The sequence below is a fragment of the Geotrypetes seraphini genome, chromosome 8, assembly GCF_902459505.1.
Source record: "Geotrypetes seraphini chromosome 8, aGeoSer1.1, whole genome shotgun sequence".
NCBI classification, from domain to species: Eukaryota; Metazoa; Chordata; class Amphibia; order Gymnophiona; family Dermophiidae; genus Geotrypetes; species Geotrypetes seraphini.
This window is the reverse complement of record NC_047091.1, coordinates 179,295,750-179,316,631: the sequence shown is the minus strand read 5'-3', so window position 1 is coordinate 179,316,631 and position 20,882 is coordinate 179,295,750. Positions and strand designations below refer to the sequence as shown.

The 20,882-nt window shown below is 41.1% G+C and overlaps 1 protein-coding gene across 5 annotated transcripts in view; it reads right to left on the bottom strand.

Moving 5' to 3' along the window:
• The window catches only part of LOC117365590 (acyl-CoA dehydrogenase family member 11-like), a 241,193-nt gene that overhangs the window by 22,870 nt on the left and 197,441 nt on the right, over nucleotides 1-20,882 (bottom strand). For all 5 annotated transcript variants that reach the window (XM_033956127.1, XM_033956129.1, XM_033956125.1 and 2 more), the window contains one exon: nucleotides 11,392-11,458. In XM_033956127.1, the coding sequence (XP_033812018.1) occupies nucleotides 11,392-11,458 (67 nt within the window). The remainder of the gene's footprint in view (nucleotides 1-11,391; nucleotides 11,459-20,882) is intronic.

The window sequence follows — 20,882 nt, the reverse complement described above, 5'->3', positions numbered from 1 at the left end:
TTAATGGCTGATCAAAGCCCCCACCTTGACAGACGGGCGACACACGGTGGGACAGGTGCTCCAGGTGCAGGAAGACCTAGGCTGGATTGTCAACTACAGGAAGAGTCATCCAACACCCACACAGTCGCTGGAATACCTGGGAGTTCTTTTTGATATGGCAGCAGGCAGTGTTTACCTTCCTGAGGCTCACATGCTGAAGCTGTGTGCTCAGAATACAGCTCTTTTGAAGAAGTCAGCTCCTGTGGGGTGGGACTACCTACAGGTTCTGGGATCTATGGAGCCCATGGTGGATGTCGTCCCTTGGGCGAGAGCACACATGCATCCTCTTCAACATATCTTGATTTCCTGCTGGGCACCCCACTGGGATGCCTTGGAGATGTGTCCGCCATGGACTTTGGAGACCCAAGCGAGCATGAACTGGTGGCTTCATCATCAATTGCTCTGCAAAAGGCATTCCTTTGCACATTGCCTCCTGGACTGTGGTGACGACAGATGCCAGCCTTCAGAGCTGGGGAACGCACTGCAATCGTCATCCTCTTCAGTGCTTTTGGACTCTGTCTCAGAAAAGGTGGTCTATCAACCGTCTGGAGCTCAGGGCCATTCGTCTCACCCAGAGAGCATTGCAGGTGACCCTGGAGGGATAGGTAGTCTTCTCCGACAATACGACAGTGGTGGCCTATGTCAATTGCCATGGAGGGACCAAGAGCTCTCCCTTGGCTCAGGAAGCCCGCCTGCTTTTTCTTTGGACAGATCATCATCTTCTGGCACTGATGGCAGCACATGTAGCTGGAGTGGACAACATTCAAGCGGGTTTTCTAAGCCGACAGACTCTGGATCTGGGCGAGTGAGCCCTCTCACTGGAGATGTTCTGAGAAATTGTGTGGCGCTGAGGGCAGCCCCGCTTCGACCGCTTGGCCACAGAAAGGAAAAGAAAGCACAGTGTTTCTTCAGTCACAGAATCAAGCCCAGAAGCAAGAGGCTCGATGCTCTAGTGCAGGGGTGTCAAAGCCCCTTCTCGAGGACCACAATCCAGTCGGGTTTTCCCCAATGAATATGCATGAGATCTATTAGCATACAATGAAAGCAGTGCATGCAAATAGATCTCATGCATATTCATTGAGGAAATCCTGAAAAACCAACTGGATTGCGGCCCTTGAGGAGACTTTGACACCCCTGCTCTAGTGTAACCGTGGCCTCCGGGAGTTCTTCTCTATATTTCTTCCTTGGCTAGTAATCAGCTGAGTCCTTCGGAGGATTGTGGGTCATCCTGGGCACATCGTTCTGATGGCACCCAATTAGTCTTGAAGACCATGCTACATGGAACTGCTGCAACTGAGCATGGAATGTAGTCTCCATCTGAGCATCTATCTGGACCTTCTCTGTCAGGGTCCATGGCCATGGCCATGGAAGATCCTGGCCGCTTTGTGCTCTTGAGCGCGCTGCCCTAGAACAAGGGGTACATGAACCGCCTGTTGGGGGTATGCGGGCTGACCACTGCCACCACTCGTCACTCGCTCACTGCCACAAATAGAGGAAGGGAAAGGCCAGGTGGATGCAGTGATTGCACGCCGCCAGACCAAAGGCCTTACCCCTGACATCAGTGACATTGGAGAGAAGGGCTGGCCCGGACCTTCTCTCCGATGTCCCAGCAATTTGTTCCGTTCAGAGGAAGTGAAGCGCTGCTGTCTCCACGCTCATCCCTTGCTCTCGGGCTGCAGTGAGGGTCATGGCTTGTGGTACCACACTGACTCTGGAGTTCGACCCGATGCTGAGCCAGGCCTCCCAGTCCCGCCTGGAGCCCTCGCCCTTCGGCGACGTGTCCTCACAGCGGCAGCAGCGGGAGGTAATTAAATCCAGCAGGCTTTTTTTTTTGGGGGGGAGGGAGCGGGATGAGGATGGAAGGAAGGAATCAAGGAATCACCAGACAACAGGGGGGGAAGAAGGAGGACAAAGGCTGGAAGGCATTGAGGGGGACAAAGGAAGGAAGGAGGGAGGGACAATTGTTGGACCTGAGGAAGTGGGGGGGTGGAGAGGACAAAGGCTGTAAGGCAGTGAAGGGAACATAGGAGGGAGGGAGGAAGGGAAAGTTGTTAGGCCTGAGGAAGAAAAGAAAGATTACCAGACAACAAAGGTAGGAAAAATGATTTTAATTTCAATTTAGTGATCAAAATGTGTCAGTTTTGAAAATTTATATCTGCTGTCTATATTTTGAACTATATTTGTCTTTTTCTATAGTTGTTACTGAGGTGATATTGCATATTTTATGTTTAAATATATTTATTGATTTTCAAATCATATAATCAAGAATACCTTGTACAGAAAGCAAATTAGCAATTCTAGATAAAGCAAGAAACATTCCAATAACATTAAATCATATATTAACTAAAATGCTCAAGTCCTCTAAATTGGATCCAAGATTTCTTATAAAATAAAGCCTAAATTAAAGAATTGAACTTAATGTACACTCTTTCATAAAGTTAGCTGGAAGGCTGATTGCTGGGATTAACCTATAGTCATAGAGCTTATGATTTTTCTACCTCCAATCGGGAGAGCGCTAAAAAAGAAGTCAACTGATTAGGCTCAAAGAAAACATATTTAACTGATCGGTGATGGACTATACATTTACAAGGGTGTCGCAAATAAAAAGTAGCACCCAAAGATATAACACCTGGCTTCAACAAAAGAAATTCACGACGACGCCTTTGCGTCTCTCGTGATAAATCAGGAAATACCTGGACTTTACAACCCATAAATTCTTTCTGTCTATTTTTAAAGAACAGTTTTAACAACCATACTTTATCAATAGAGAGAGCTACTGTTATAATCAAAGTACTCGGTTCTACAGCCTCTTTATCTGATTTTTCCAATAACTCTGATACATCCAATAGTCCTTGATCCGACGGCTTTTTTGGTAATTTAGTCTTATTAGGTAAGTAATAAACTCGTGATAAAGGAGGTAATGAATCTTCTGAGGCCCCCAAAACTTCAAGAAAATATCTTTTAAACATTTCTCTAGGAGGTGTCAGTGGCAGCTTAGGAAAATTAATGATTCTTAAGTTATTGTATCTCGAGTTATTTTCTAAGTTCTCCATTTTTCTTCTAAGATTGATATTATCTTTCATTAAAGATTCCTGTAATTGTTTGGATGATTTAATGTCCTGTTCAAGCTTTTGAACCGAGAAATTAGAGGCAGTCATATCCTTTTTCAAATCTTTAAGTTCAGTAGAATGTTGAGATAATTTCCCCTCAATTAACTGAAGTTTGGGACTTATGGTCTTCACTAGTCCGGCCATAAGATCCCATAGTGAGTCCAGAGTTACTTCTGAGGGTTTTTCCAAAGAAAATACAGGTAAAGAAATGTCATAGTGCTCACCGTCCAGTTGAATATTACGCTGTCCCTGAAGGTTAACTCGCCTCTCAGATGATTCCCCCTCAGCTTCTTCAAAGGAGCTCATATTACATTACATTACATTACATTAGGGATTTCTATTCCGCCATTACCTTGCGGTTCAAGGCGGCTTACAAAAAGATTTATAAAATGGGGTTACAATGTAGGAATTGAAGATACATTAGAGTGGCAGTTAGGTAGTTTCGAGGTAAGGATAATTACAGTTTACAGTAAAGTGTGTACATGGAGGTAAAATTAGGTGAAATTAGGGCTGATTTAGGAGTTTCTTAAAAAGTATTGTTTTTATTTCTTTTCTGAATGTCTTGTAGTCTGATGTGGTCATCAGTAGTTTGGAAATTCGGGTATCCATTTTTGCGGCTTGAGTGGCTAGGAGGCCATCGTGAAGTTTTGATCTTCTTACTTCATTGATCGGGGGGGGTATGAATGGGGAGTGCGTTTTTCTGTGTCTGAGTGTGGATGCTTGGTTGAGGCGGTTATTCAGGTAGGAAGGACTGTCTCCGTTTAGGGATTTAAATAGCATGCAGTAGAATTTGAATTGTATTCTTCCTTGGATTGGTAGCCAATGTGAGTTGATGTAAGCTTCTGTGATGTGGTCAAATTTTCTTAATGAGAAGATGAGTCTCAAGGCTGTGTTTTGGATTGTTTGAAGTTGTTTGATCATAGTAGCAGGGCATGGGAGGAATAGGATGTTGCAATAGTCTAGCAGTCCTAGGATTAGAGATTGTACTATAAGCTGGAATTGATTTCTTTCAAAAAATTTCCGGACTTGTCTCAAATTTCTCATGATTGTGAAGGATTTCTGGATTGTATTATTTATTTGTGGTTGCATGGTACAGCTTCTGTCTAAGGTCATTCCTAGTAGTTTTATGGTGGTTTGGATGGGGTAGTTGATAGAGTTGATTTCTAAATTTTTTGAGGTTTGGATTTTGTCATTTTCGAATAGGATGAGTTTGGTTTTGTCTGGGTTGAGTTTAAGTTTGTGATCTTTCATCCAGATCGTAACTGTATTAAGTATTCTGTGTAGGATGTTTGGCATGGTGGGTTTAGGTTGATCGTAAGGTGTGAGGATGGTAATGTCGTCCGCGTAGCTGTAGGTAATTATACCTAGATTGTTCAGATGTGTTCCGAGAGAGGCAGTGTATAGGTTGAAGAGGGTGGGTGATAGTGGGGAACCCTGTGGTACTCCGCAGGGGTTTGCCCAAGGTTCTGATTTTACGTTGTTTGATTTTACGCTGTAGGTTCTGGATTTTAGGAAGCCTTCAAACCAAGCGTATACTTTATCAGAGATACCTATTGCGTCCAAAATTTGCAGAAGGATATTGTGATCCACTAGGTCAAAGGCTGCGGTTAGGTCTAATTGTATAAGGAGCATTTTTTTCCCTGTGCTGAGGTGTTGTCTGATTGTGTCCATAAGGGAGGCTAGGAGAGTTTCTGTGCTGAAATTGGATCTGAAGCCAGATTGTGTGGGGTGGAGTATGTTATGGTCATCCAGATAATTAGTGAGTTGTTTGGCCACTAGGCCTTCTGTAAGTTTGACGTATAGCGGTATTGAGGCAATAGGTCTGAAGTTGGAGGGTTGGTCTGGTGGTCCTTTTGGATCTTTTTGGATTGGAGTGATGATGATTTTGCTGAGTGCAGTGGGGAAAATGCCATCCGTGAGCGTGGATTGAATCCATTGTAGAAGTAGTGTTCGGAATTTTACACTGGAGGTGGTGAGGAGGTATGAGGGGCAGTGGTTGTAGTCACAGGAGGCGTGGCTGTATTTTTTGTAGAGGTTATTGAACTCAGGCCATTGTATGTTGGTGAATTGAGACCAAGATCTGTCTGCTGCGGTTGAATCTTTTTCTGTGGGGTGAGTTGTGATTATGCTTAGGAGGGATGGGGTAGAATCGAGGGTGGCTCTGGCATTGATAATTTTGTTCTTGAAGTGATCAGCTAGGAGGGTAGCTGATGGGGGTGGGGTATTGTTTGTGGTTGTGTAGGGTTTGGTGTCTGTCAGATCTTTTAAGATTTGGAAAAGTTTTTTGGTGTCTTGGAATTCTGTGCCTATTAGATTTGAGTAATGAGTTTTCCTTTTGTCTTTTAGTAGTTGTTTATATTGTTTGTTGATGTTTTTCCAAGCAGTTTTTGTTTGTTCTAGGTTTGTTTTTCTCCATTTTCTTTCTAATCTTCTACATTGTCTCTTGAGTTGGAGCAGTTCATTGTCAAACCATGGGTCTGATCTTCTGTTGGTTTTGGTTTTGGTTTGTAGTGGGGTTAATTCATCTAGGATGTTGGTGGACATATGTTTCCAGTGAGAGATGAAGTTTTTGGGGTCTTGGTCTTGGAGTGATTCATCTACTTTTGACCAGAAGGTGGTTGATTCGATATATTTGCGTGAGGTGTATGTTCTTTTTATGTTAGGTTGAGATGTGGTTTTGGTCCTGTTCCAGTTGATTTTGAAGTTGTAGGTGAAGTGGTCTGACCAAAGCGATGGGGACCAGGTACCTTTGGGGGTTTGAATTACTGGGGTTGATCGTTGATACGTCATGAACGCTGCAATGTCCAGTTGATGACCTTTTTCATGTGTGGTTTGTGGGTTTAGGATTTGGAATGACAGGGCATTGAGGAAGGATAGACAGTTTTTTGCTGGTGTGGAAGTTGGGTCATCTAGGTGAAGGTTAAGGTCTCCTAGGATAAGGTTGTATTCCGCAGTTAAGGAGTTTTGGTAAATGAAGTTTTCAAATTCCGGTCTCGCTGTGGTCCAGTTTCCTGGTGTTATATAGCAGAGCATGCAGTTTAATGAGTTATTTAGATTAGTGCTTGTGAGATGGCAGGCGAGAAAGTCCATTTGTGGGGTGGATGTTTTTTCTAGTATGTTTAGGGTAAGGGAATCCTTGGTTATTATTGCTAGACCTCCTCCTCTTTTTTTTTCTCTGCATGTCACTGATATTTTGTATCCCTGAGGGCATACCTCGGTTATTCTAGGGTCTGTGTCTGAGGTTAGCCAGGTTTCTGTGAGGAAGAGACAGTCTAGGTTTTCTGTTGTTATCCAGTTTTTTATATGGTCCGTTTTGGGTCCTATGGCTCTGATGTTTACATATGCACAGTTTATGGAAGCGATGTCTGTTTGCTGATTGTGTTCCGTTTCAGGGTAGATGAGAGTTTTGGGGTGATGTTGGGTTTTGGTTTTGTGGTGTGCAGGTCTTCTTCTCCATGTTATGGTGATAGGGTATTGAGTGCTTGGGTGTTGGTTCGAGTTTTCTGTTGTGAGGGGTCTCCTGTTGAGGTTCTGGCTGTTGGTTGCATAGGAGCTTGTGGGAAGAGTGGGTAGGTTGTTTGCTCTTACTTTCCAACTGGTAATGAGGAGGATTATTAGTAGGGTGGCATGAGTGTGTGCTTTCTGGGATAACTTCATTTTGGTGATTGGGGATGTGGTCTTGTGCTGGTTCAGGGTGCTGGCAAGGGGTGATTGTGTTCCCTGTTGTGTAGAAAATAGGTCTAGAAGGTTGGTCCTTTCTGGCTATGGGAGGCGGGTCTAGCCTCTTTTGCGGCTCTGGGTCGTTGTATTGTGTTCAGATCGTTCCTAAAGTCCAAGGATGATGATTTGCGGGGCCAGTGAGTAAAAGAAAACTTAACTGTAATTAAATTAAATAAGGAAACCTTGTCCTGCGCGTTGCCGCTGAGCCTTTTAACTGGCTCGGCGGTGGAACGTGGGGGAAGGGGCGGAGTGCGCTCCCACGCCTCCCTTCCTCTGCTCGGTCCAGGTGCGGCTGCCGGGGCCGGTGAGTAAAAGTAAACTTAACTGTAATTAAATTAAATAAGGAAACCTTGTCCTGCGCGTTGCCGCTGAGCCTTTTAACTGGCTCGGCGGTGGAACGTGGGGGAAGGGGCGGAGTGCGCTCCCACGCCTCCCTTCCTCTGCTCGGTCCAGGTGCGGCTGCCGGGGCCGGTGAGTAAAAGTAAACTTAACTGTAATTAAATTAAATAAGGAAACCTTGTCCTGCGCGTTGCCGCTGAGCCTTTTAACTGGCTCGGCGGTGGAACGTGGGGGAAGGGGCGGAGTGCGCTCCCACGCCTCCCTTCCTCTGCTCGGTCCAGGTGCGGCTGCCGGGGCCGGTGAGTAAAAGTAAACTTAACTGTAATTAAATTAAATAAGGAAACCTTGTCCTGCGCGTTGCCGCTGAGCCTTTTAACTGGCTCGGCGGTGGAACGTGGGGGAAGGGGCGGAGTGCGCTCCCACGCCTCCCTTCCTCTGCTCGGTCCAGGTGCGGCTGCCGGGGCCGGTGACAGGCAGAGTTGCTCTAAAAACAGGAAGCTTTAAAGAAGAAAAGGCGCCGCAAGGGCTGTTGGGGGTGGAGTTCGGCTCCCACACCCGACCAACTCCTTCCCTTGTGGCTGCCGAGGTGAGTTTGCGTTGGGGCAGCTCCTGATTCAAACGGGGCTGCCCTGAACAGGAATCTTTAAAGAAGAAAAAGGCGCCGCAAGGGCCGTTGGGGGTGGAGTTCGGCTCCCACACCCGACCAACTCCTTCCCTTGCGGCTGCCGAGGTGAATTTGCGTTGGGGCAGCTCCCGATTCAAACGGGGCTGCCCTGAACAGGAATCTTTAAAGAAGAAAAAGGCGCCTCAAGGGCCGTTGGGGGTGGAGTTCGGCTCCCACACCCGACCAACTCCTTCCCTTGCGGCTGCCGAGGTGAATTTGCGTTGGGGCAGCTCCCGATTCAAACGGGGCTGCCCTGAGCAGGAATCTTTAAAGAAGAAAAGGCGCCGCAAGGGCCGTTGGGGGTGGAGTTCGGCTCCCACACCCGACCAACTCCTTCCCTTGCGGCTGCCGAGGTGAATTTGCGTTGGGGCAGCTCCCGATTCAAACGGGGCTGCCCTGAGCAGGAATCTTTAAAGAAGAAAAGGCGCCGCAAGGGCTGTTGGGGGTGGAGTTCGGCTCCCACACCCGACCAACTCCTTCCCTTGTGGCTGCCGAGGTGAGTTTGCGTTGGGGCAGCTCCTGATTCAAACGGGGCTGCCCTGAACAGGAATCTTTAAAGAAGAAAAAGGCGCCGCAAGGGCCGTTGGGGGTGGAGTTCGGCTCCCACACCCGACCAACTCCTTCCCTTGCGGCTGCCGAGGTGAATTTGCGTTGGGGCAGCTCCCGATTCAAACGGGGCTGCCCTGAACAGGAATCTTTAAAGAAGAAAAGATATCCATAGGAGCTCCTGTCAGCAGGCTCTGTGATGGACTACTTGCCTCAGGGGAAGACAAGACCCCGACCTCCGGGGTTACCTTACCCCTTGGAGAGCTGCTTAGCTGAGGTTGCGGGGGCGGCGCCCTAACGTCGGGGCTCAACGATGTCTCCTATCCCGGAGGAATCTCCACGTCCCCACTGACGCCGCTACTCCTCTGCGGGCCTCCCTCCGACGCCGAAAAAATACCCTGCATCCGCCTGATGAGTTCCCCGATGTCTCCAGCCGCGGGGGTGGCCGTGGGCCGCGAGGCACCAGCGGTGCTACGGCCCCTCCGTTTAGGCATCGGGTAAGTAATTGAACCGCTTACAAATTGTTTGAAAATTGTTGAAGGAAAATCCTCAGAGCGGCTTCTCAGCGCGTCCAGCCCGACGCCATCTTGGATCTATATTGCATATTTTAAAAAGTCATCTGCCTTGACATCTTTGAAAAAACTTCATAAATGATAATTAACATTTTCTCTAGGTACAGTGTGCTTTGTGTTTTATTAATTTTGTGGTTACCATTATGTATTAATAAGATTATATTGTATGTATATGAAAAATGGATGGAAGAAATTGCATTACAATTAGTATTATTATTATGGGGGTGGAGTCAGGGATGGAGTTTGGGCAGGTCTGGGGTGGAGTTTGGCTGGGGGTAATCGGTTGGCATTTGTTAGGCTTAGGAGGTACTTGGCTTGAAAAGGTTGAGAAACACTGCCCTAGAACATAAAGGATATTCGGATCTGGTGGTTGATACGCTTCTCAGAGCTAAGAAGTCGTCCACGGTGTCGGCCTATGCTAAGGTGTGGAAACTACAAAAATATGATGTACCCAAGCATTGGTGTACCCAAGACGAAGTGGATCCTTATTTGGCTCTGGTCGCAGGGATTCTCGCTTTTCTCAGGCTGGTTTGGATAAAGGCCTCATTGTGGCATCTCTGTGGGTTCAGGTGGCCAGACTGTTCTGTTTTAGATCCCAGGACAGTCTGTTCTCTGGCGTCGCATTCGGATGTTGCTTGATTCTTGAAAGGGGCTCTTAGAGTCTGGCCACCCGTTAAGAATCCTGCTAGAGGGAGCTAGGCTGATCTGTGGAGTGGATTCCTTCTGCAGTCCATGCAAGTATGAGGAAAATAACCCTGTTGTCTAGAATGTCTCACCTATCTACTGGAAAACAGTTTACCAGGGTAAGTACATAATTTCCTTTTATTCTGTTCACTTGATCATGTACAGTTGTGTACATCATGTACGTTCAGCCTCTAGGCCATCGTTTCACAAAATATATACAATATTTTTGGCATATTTTACACAGGCGCCATGACATATTTATATACAGTATACACATTTTCTTCGCTTGCTTATCACCTCCAGTTGGTTTTCCCTTTGCACAGATTTTTTTTTTGTTTTGTTTTTCCAGTGGCATTTTTAGGTCACTGCATTTTTAGTTGTGGTGTTTTTATCATATTCACAGTATTTTTAGGTCAGTGCATTTTTAATTGTGCACTTAGCATGCATACTTTTTAATTTGTGGTATTACAAGTATATTTTTTTGCCCCACATCATATTTTTGTAGTGTTCAGGACATTGCACTGGTCAAGTTATTTGATTTTTAAAATTTTGTTATATATGTGTAAACTCATTCTCTATCTTTTTATTTTCATTATGGCCATTAATCTTCTGATCTTTTACCCAATAGTTATTCAATTTTGAACTCTGTCATAGATGTGCTTTAGTCCACTTCATATCTCTTGCATTTTATGTTGTTTGGTCGTGCTTTTTTTTTTGTTTGTTTTTATCCAATAGTGTCTGTACTTTTTACATTTTAGGCATGTCATTATTTTAAACAGCATTGTTTTTTTGTACCCACACTCCAGTTTCTCCTTATGCACAAGCCAGTCTGTAGCTTTATTAACTGATATTATTTAATTTGAAGTATGCAGTTCTTTTAACTGAACTTTTTTTAACTTTGACATTTATTTTTTCAGTGAATTTTTCTGCATATATGTTTAACAGCCTAATTGCTCGCTCAACATTTCATCATCCACCATGCTTGCATTTCTTAATTTTTGTATATCTATGCATCCTCCTTCCATTTACATAATTTTCACTTTTTTTTTTTGCTTACCATCTATTTTATTCATCTCTTCAATATATTGCATATACACCTTTTGGTGTAGTTATTTAGCAAATTGATGTTTTTTCTACTTATCTATTATTTTGTACTTACCACTCTCACATTCTTCTCCGAATGTAGCTTTACTCACTTCACTCAATTTTTTTTTTTCTTTCATGACCTCTGACGAAGGCCAAGCTCTGCCGAAACATAGCTTGTGTAGGGTCCAGTACAAGTTACCATCTTTGTGAGGAAACAGTGGGGTTGTGATATTGTTTCTGCATATGTCCAGTTTTATGAAAACATGGATTATGTACCTTCATGCTTTTATATGATTTCATGTTTGGATATTTTATTAATAAACTTTTAAATCCAATTGTTCCTGCTACATCCCTTCTTTTTGTTTTGGTTTTACCTGTTTGCTTGTGGAATAAAGGTCCCTCTTTTTTACCTGTTGTGTTTTATGTCCAATAGCAGCAGCTTTTTCTAAATTGTCCTAAATAAAGTAAATCTAAAATAAATATCTGGAAGGCACATCTTCATTTGTAGACTTTCTGCTTCACACTGTGCAGTCAGATCTACTAACAATGGTTCCTTTATCTCTCTGTATTGCCCTCTGTCTTGAACAGGCCACATTAACTTCATAAATCTGCAACAGTGAGGTTCTCTTACCTCTGAGCACTGTAAATGTCAGCTGGTGAAGCCTTGGTCCATGCTGCATGTTTCAGTAGAAGACCACCTATAATTTGGACAGCAAACAAAAATGAAATACAGCAAGAAATTGTTTCAGCAAATAAAAACACCCCTATATATAATTTCAGTTACCCACTGATTGGCAGCATATAATCAGTCCTCAAATTGGGTTATACGTACCACTAATTTATTTGACACCACTCGCTACACTCTACTCGTACACAACATTAAGTCACCCTCTGCGAATGATTTAGCACTGCATTTCGATTCAAAAATTAAAAACCTAAGAAACAACTGTTCAACAAATGACCCCAGTGATCATCAAATAGCTAACATACAAGGAAATGAAATACCAGTAGATATGATCTGGAGTTCTTTTCTAGACTTGGAATGGAATGCTTATACCAAACTATACAATAAATACTCTAAATCATATTGCGTTCTGGACTCATGTCCCCCAGAAATTATGAAAGCGGCACCATTAGAATTTAAACTATCGTTGCTACACTACTTAGCCCATAACCTAAAAAACGGGTAGTTACTCACTAACAATGGTCACATAATAATAACCTCAATCCTAAAAAATAGTAAAGAATCATCAGCTCTAGTAACCAACTACAGACCAGTAGCATCCATTACATTTTTTGTAAAAATCATGGAGGGATTGGTACACACCCAATTGATGGAATATCTCAATCAGTTCTCTCTCCTACATGAAACTCAATCCTGGTTCAGACCTTTATTCAGTACGGAGACAGTAATTGCGGCTATCCTAGATAATCTGCGTCTATTGTTTAGCAAGGGCCTCAATGCTCTGATCATGCAATTTGATATGAGCTCTGATTTGATCTAGTAGACCACGGGAAAATGCTACAATGCTTAGACGCTATTGGTATCAGGGATGAGGTGTTGAACTGGTTTCGTGGCTTCCTTATGTCCCATACTTATCAGGTACGTTTCAATTATGATCTCTCTGATACCTGGAGCAATCCATCCGGTGTGCCACAAGGGTCACCGCTATCCCCATTGCTTTTCAATGTCTACATGTCCTCACTGGGTGTGCAATTAACCCAGCTGGGGATAAAAATTATTCAGTTACACAGACGACTTTATGATTATCATCCCATTTGCTAACTCTATCTCAGAAACTATTCCCAAAGCATCAGAAGCTATAAATTTAATGGAGCAATGGATGACTGACTTCAAGCTCAAACTTAATTCAGAAAAAATGAAATTTTTTGTTGCTTCACCACACCCGCTTGACACCAAAACACCACTATGCATCAATAAACTTAGTTACCCTATTCAGTCTACCATGAAGATACTTGGTATAACTCTGGAGCAATGCCTAACCATGAAAGACCAGGTGGACTCCTTAATCAGAAAGGGTTTTTTCACTCTCTGGAAACTTAGATCCATCAAATCATATTTTGATATGCCAGCATTCAGAATCCTGGTACAATCCCTCGTACTAAGTCAACTTGATTACTGTAACATCGCCTATTTAGCAATTTCTCAAAAGAATATGCGACGTTTACAATTAATGCAAAACGCAGCAGTCAGACTAATCTTCGGACTAAAGAAATTTGATCACGTGACACCTTACTACCAGCAGTTGCACTGGCTGCTGATGGAGGCATATGTAAAGTTTAAGTTCGCTTGCCTCTGCTTTAAAGTACTATACGGACTAGCCCCTAAATACATAACTGACCTTTTCTCCTTTCAGCCAACAGACATAAGAGAAGCTCACACTCGAACTTCGTTTCCCTCACAATGAACACCTTCTCTCACATCAGGCAGCATTATAGGGTAAAGATCTAAAACAATTGTTATCGCCTACTACTTATGAGGAATTCAGGAAACGCCTAAAATATCTAGACAGCTGACCCATACATCTCTTTCTCCTCAATACGGTTCTCTTGACCTATTAACCACTTTCCGTCACCTCTTTTAAGTTCATTCAATTTGTAACGTCTTTTAATCTTTTGTAAACCGCATAGAACTTCACAGTACTGCGGTATATAAACTGTTATTATTATTATTATCTCCCCAACTCTGAAATGTCCTGCCTAAATTAGATTGTAAGCTCTTCTGAACAGGGACTGTCTATTGCATGTTAAAATGTACAACGCTGCGTACACCTTTCAGCGCTATAGAAATAATAAATAGTAGTGGTAGAAGGTAGAGATAGTCAAGATCAGTCCATCTCTATAATTGATGCATCAATGAAAATCTATTTAAGTGAGCCCAAACCCTCAGGTGTAAAGTTTAAAGATCATCAGTCAAGCATAATGATAATCATTATTTTCTTGTATACCACCCTACCAGTAGTTCTAGGCGGTTCCCAACAGTAAAAAATTGAAACATTTCAATTAAAAAATACAATCATATGCACGCTGCGTCTAATACAACAATTAATACATCATAGTTAAAGTACAGTTTCAAACACACAACTATTAATACCTTAGTTAAATACAACAATGATTAAAAAAGGAAGTTAAAACACTAACCTGGTAAAAAAAAAAAAACCACTATTGAAACCAAAAACTTAGTAAAAATTAACATTCTTGTTTGGGGGGGCGTGGCTTGGAACTCATGCAAACGGTCGGGTGAAAGACGAGCTCTATGCTGACAGGCTTATTAAAGTGAAAATAAGCTATAAATAAAAATTATTATTTTTTTTTTTTTTGCTTAAAAGCGGGATACTGATTGTACTATGGCTTCGGAAAAGCAAAAGAAAGTGGAAGTGGCTGAGACTGGAATTGCAAAACGGTCTAAGCCTGAACCGGCAACTCCATCAAAGGTGTTGCTGCCGATTGAGAATAATATTGATATTTTAACAGAACTTCGGCAGATAAAACAAATAGTTTCTGACAACGCAAAAAAAACTGCAGGAGGTTAAAGATGAAGTTGCAAATCTTACACAATGAATGCAGCTAATAGATATTAAAATAGAACAGTTAGAAAAATGGTCAGAATCAAATGAAACTGAAGTGTCTCATTACAAACAGGATCGTAAGAAATTGAAATATTATCAAGAGACCTTGAAGATTGTATGATTTGTGAAAGGAGGAGTAACCTTAGAATAATTGGGCTACCTGAAGGAGTTGAAACAAATGATCCAATCTCCTTTTTAGAAAATTTTACCTCTTAAAATAAAATATCCATTGGAATTTGAGAGGGAACACAGGATCCCTATGAGAAGAACCAGCAAACAAACAGGACCACGGCCGTTAATCTTTAAATTACTAAGGCACCATCAAGTTATGGAGATCTTCAGTTTAGCAAAAGAAAACAAAAACTTAAGAAGTTAGGATGCTAGGATTCATATCGTGCCCGATTTTGCAAGGGCTACAGTGTTCAAAAGAAAAAAAACTACTAGAATTGCATCCACAACTTAGAAATCTGGGGGCTAAATATGGCTTAATATATCCCGCAATAATGTGGGTTACATACACGAACAAAACTTTACATTTTGATGATCCTACCAAGTTGCTGGAATTTTTAGATCAATGTGAGCAGCAGATGACTTCTTAAGAGAACGGTATTTATTTTAAGAAAGCAGCTGTGAATGAAGAGTGATTTGAAGAGTGATATGAATCTATTGAAAATAATATCTTTTACAAATTTTAAAAATTTTCCATGTAAAAGTGACATTTGGAGGTGTAATTTAGAATGTTTGGAACTCTTGAATTAACTGACTTGGCATGTGATATAAGTAACTAAAAATTGGATATTCAAACTGCTCCATATAAACTCAGGAAAATATCTTAAAGAGTCAAATTAATGTAACACCTAATATATTTTATCAAAAATAATTTAATAAGGTGTTCTCTGCTACAATTTCTCCATTCGATTACAACATTAAATAAATGGAATGGAAATGGATGATGCTGATCTTTTGAGCAGTGTTTCTCATTAGATGGACAAAGGAGACCCCATAGACATCATATATCTAGATTTCCAAAAAGCCTTTGACAAGGTGCCCCATGAACGTCTACTCCGGAAACTGAAGAATCATGGGGTGGAAGGAGACGTACATAGATGGATCAGAAACTGGTTGGAGGGTAGAAAACAAAGGGTAGGAGTGAAGGGTCACTACTCCGACTGGAGGAGGGTCACGAGTGGTGTCCCGCAGGGCTCGGTGCTCGGGCCGCTGCTATTTAATATCTTCATAAATGATCTAGAAACAGGAACGAAGTGCGAGATAATAAAATTTGCGGACGACACCAAACTATTTAATGGAGCTCGGACTACAGAGGACTACGAAAAGTTGCAAAGGGACTTGAACAAATTAGAAGAATGGGCGGCGAAATGGCAGATGAAGTTCAACATTGAAAAATGTAAAGTATTACATGTGGGGAGCAGAAACTCGAGGTACAACTATACAATGGGAGGGATGTTATTGAATAAGAGTACCCAGGAAAGGGACTTGGGGGTAATGGTGGACATGACAATGAAGCCGTCGGCACAGTGTGCAGCGGCCGCTAAGAGAGCGAATAGAATGCTTGGTATAATCAAAAAGGGTATTACAGCCAGAACGAAAGAAGTTATCCTGCCGTTGTATCGGGCGATGGTGCGCCCGCATTTGGAGTACTGCGTCCAATATTGGTCGCCGTATCTTAAGAAGGATATGGCATTAGTCGAGAGGGTTCAAAGGAGAGCAACACGTCTGATAATAGGTATGGAAAACCTGTCATATTCTGAGAGATTGGAGAAGCTGGGTCTCTTTTCCCTGGAGAAGAGGAGACTTAGAGGGGATATGATAGAGACTTACAAGATCATGAAGGGCATAGAGAGAGTAGAGAGGGACAGATTCTTCGAACTTTCGAAAAATAAGAGAACAAGAGGGCATTCGGAAAAGTTGAAAGGGGACAGATTCAAAACAAATGCTAGGAAGTTCTTCTTTACCCAACGTGTGGTGGATACCTGGAATGCGCTTCCAGAGGACGTTATAAGACAGAGTACGGTACTGGGGTTCAAGAAAGGATTGGACAAATTCCTACTGGAAATGGGGATAGAGGGGTATAGATAGAAGATTACTGCACAGGTCCTGGACCTGTTGGGCCGCCGCGTGAGCGGACTGCTGGGCACGATGGACCTCGGGTCTGACCCAGCAGAGGCATTTCTTATGTTCTTATGTTCATTAGAACTCCTTCCCAAGAACTATTTCATACCAATGATTAAACATAGGAAGTCTGGCAATATAGTCATTTCCTACAAGCTGTATACTATGAAAACAAGTTGGCATTAAAAGAAGTCTGCGCAGAAGGTGCTATGGAGCAGATAACTAAATCTATTGCCTTGTCTCATCATGCCTTCCTGAATGCCCAGGACCTCTGTGATAGACTGTTAAAGAAATACCATTACTCATACTAACACGAAATCTTGGATGAATAAGAGAATTTACCAATGGGTTATGGGCTATTCCATAAGCTTATACACAAGGTTGAGTATGTGATATCGAATCTGAAATGGATGAAAGATCTGCCCTCCCATATACTTCCTGTACTAAAGACTCTTCTCAGATAGATGAAATACAGGAATTATGATAAGATAGTCATTTTAAAACTGCAGGAGATCTTCAAGGTGTTCCCTACAAAGCTGTATACTATATAACAAGTTGTCATTAAAAAAAAAAGTCTGGAAGAACCTATGTTTTGAATCACTTCACTCTAAAATTTACATCAGCTTATTAGAACATGGGCGAAAGTATATTAAGTTCTTATAAATTCACATCATACAGACTAAGAAGACTTTAAATTGCATGAAATGGAGTTGGAACGCAAAATTAATTCTTAAAAGAACAAGAAACTCTGCCAGATGATCTTTTGGGTGCAGCACAAGACACAGAAGACTTACAACAGTGAACAACTGAATGCTTTCTCGGACGGATTTTATCTTTTTGATCGTGGAAAAGAGGTTTAGCAAGGATAGAATGTATATGGACAAAATTGATTGTAATTGGATCCAGATCTCAAATTCTTCTTTTTTCACACTCTTACTATGTTTAAAAGGCAACTTGGCACAGGAATGTATATCATTGGAAAGGTTCCTGTTTAGATCTTTATCCAGCCCAGACATCAATAATAATAATAATAACAGTTTATATACCGTAATACCGTTAAGTTCTATGGAATGGAATGGAGGAAATTTCATCTATGCGTTAAAGAGATCTATTTTTGAAAATTATATCTTTATTTATTATATGTCAAAATCAATTTAAATGAGATAGCTTAAAAGAATGAATAATTCATTATAGGGATATCAAATTTATGAAACATGATTTTTTTTAAGATACTAAGCATAAGTAATGACTAAATTGGTAGAGGTAAAAGAATGCATGACATCTTAATGAATTAATTTATTATTAATGGTTAATTATATATAAAAGAGTAAGGAAGGATTTAATTGGGCATTATTAAATTTTAGGATGAGTAGGATGGTTATGTAGTCCTTATGAAATAGATGATTTAATAGGTAAATTATTAATTCTGTGGGGAATTCACAATTTAGAAAGTAATTTTATAATTCTTCTAGATTTATTACTGTAAGATTAATACCTAAGAATTATATTAATTTGTGATGAATCTTAAATCTATATATTTGCAGGAAATTGACATAATCTAATAATATTTATTATAGGACTAGGATAATTTATTAAAAATACGCAAATATTTTTGTTTAAGCCAATATAGGTTTTTAACTATCTTGTACTAATTATGTGTTTACAACTAACAATAGTTTTATTCTTTTTTTTATGCAAATTTTAACAATTTTAATATCAATTGATATCAAAGAAAAAGAAATATTACACAAAGTTTAACCTACATTATACATATAATACAAAATTACTTTTCAAACCCACTAAACTGGGGAGCCATACGACTATATTACCTAACTGAAATACAAAGAAAACTAAGAATCGGTTCGGATTCATACGAATCTTAACCATTCACTATTTATGGGACTTTAACATCCTCCAACTTTCTCAGTAGTGAAACAGTAAACCAACAAACTTCATTTCTGTTCTCTAGCCATTAAAAATTGTTGTAGGTCCCAAAAAAACATATTCAATTTCTTGTAATTTGACAAGACATTTACATGGAAATTTTAGATAGAATGATGCCTCAAGAGCTAAAACTCTAGTTCTTAATTTCAAAAATTATTTTCTTCTTAATTGCGTAGCTCTTGAAACATCAGGAAAAATCCTAACCAAATCTCCACAAAATTTTGTCAATCTATTTTTAAAGTAAAGTTTCATTATTAACATTTTATCTATCTCACTCATGCATGTTATTACCATAGTGGACCTACTCTGAATCACATCTTGACTATCTTCCAAAAATTCTGTCAAATTTATTTCATTTGTGACCAGATGGTCCACCTTCTGGTCGGATTGTATTTTCTTTTGTGGAATATAATAATAATTGTTAATTGGAAAGGTTTCCGCATTGGTTAATCCCAGTATTTCTTTGAAATATTTCCTTAACAAAATTTCAGGGGATAATAAATGAGTCACTGGGAAATTAACCAAATGGAGATTCCTCACTCTATTCATATTCTCTAACATTTCCATTTTAGAATGTAGCACCGTAGAATCCTTAACAGCTAATACTGAGACAGATTGCAATGTATTACTTTGAATTTCTACCACACTTAATCTTTTATCCAAACAACTTAAATTGGAATCCACATTCACAAATTTTTGAGAACCAGACTGAGAATAGTCCAATGTTTGTTTCATAGATTCTCTGAGAAACCCTTCAACTCTAGAAATACCCAACCACAAATCTTTAAGGGTAATATCTTGTTTTTCCACTGCTAGTGGTTGATCCTCTACAACACCTGAAAATTCAGGTGGTTTAGGTATATCCGTAAAAACTAATTTACTTGTATGTGTAGAGGAAACCACATATTCAGTAGAAATAGCGGAGGTAATCTTCCCGCTATCACCGGGTGAAGGTGGGGAGTCCTTTCGAGGGGACTCATCGATGCACCCAACACGGGAGAGTTCATGTCAAGTAAAGGTTGTGGTGGATTGTCTGTGGAAAAAGTCAAATGCCTGTCCATTGGACCAGAAACAGCAGGTGTAGAACTCTTGGGCTTGATTTTCCTTTTCCCCATAATATAAATAATTTAAAGTTATGCAACCTGAGTTTACGCTCCCCAGCTCCTCGTTGCTCCAAGGGGCGTGCCCTAAGGGGCGGCCGCAACCGCAGCAGCGGTCTTGGTTTTAAGGAGAAGCTAATCAAAGCTAATTCAGAAGAGACGGACCCGATGACGTCAAGGGTCCGTCTCTTGTAGTGCCTGCCCGATTCCACCACTGAGCACTAAACCGCTACTGCAGGAGACCAGGGCACCAAAATGATCCTCAGACGTCCCAGCAGGCAAGAATAGCTCCCGTTTCAACCACAGCAGCGGTCTTGGTTTTAAGGAGAAGCTAATCAAAGCTAATTCAGAAGAGACGGACCCGATGATGTCGGGGGTCCGTCTCTTGTAGGTCCTGCCCGATTCCACCACCGAGCACTAAGACGCTACTGCAGGAGACCAGGGCACCAAAATGATCCTCCTCAGACATCCCAGCAGGTAAGAACAGCTTCCCCCAAAATGATCCTCCTCAGACGTCCCAGCAGACAAGAACAGTTCCCCAGTTTTATTCTAAAGGATGGGATTAAAAGTTAGATTTGTGTTATTGATAATTTAAAGAGGTTAAGTGATATAAGGGTATTCTGAAATGGAAAATAAAATATTAAATAGAAATATGTTCAAAGAGATATAAGGTTGACAATTTATATAATTTAGGTATTTTAAATTACATAGTTTAATGGGTATGGGAAATATAAATATGTTTAATAACACAAGGAATCTAAGTCCATAAGAAAATTTATATATTCAATATTTTATTAAAAAATTTGCAAATTTTTTTAAAAATTTGTATTTAGAATTATATTGTACTCAGAATTATACTATTAAATCATCTTTAGTGCTTTTGAAATATAGGGGTCCTTTTACAAAGGCACGGTAGCGGTTTAACATGCAAAATACTGTGCATTAAACCACCTGCCACGCTACTACCTAACACCTCCATTGACGAGGCGTTAGGATTTTAGGCTGCCGTGGGGGTTAGCGCATGATGAAATTTCTGATGCACTAACCCCCATAGCCTTGATAAAAGGAGCCCATAAAGTTTTAAAAAGATGTAGTGTTCTATGAGGATGCATAAATTAATAACTTGAAAGAAATAGATATATTTTATGATTAATACTAGTCTTTAAGCCCGTTACATTAACAGGTGCTAGAATATATGTCTGTCTGTCTTTCTTTCTGTCTCTCTTTCTCTCCCGCTGTCTCTCTCTCTCTCCTTGGCTCCCTTTTTCTGTCTGTCTTTCTGTCCCTCTCTCTGCCCCTGTGTCTTTCTTCCTTTCTGTCTGTCTCCCTCCCTCCTGCTGTCTGTCTGTCATTCTTTC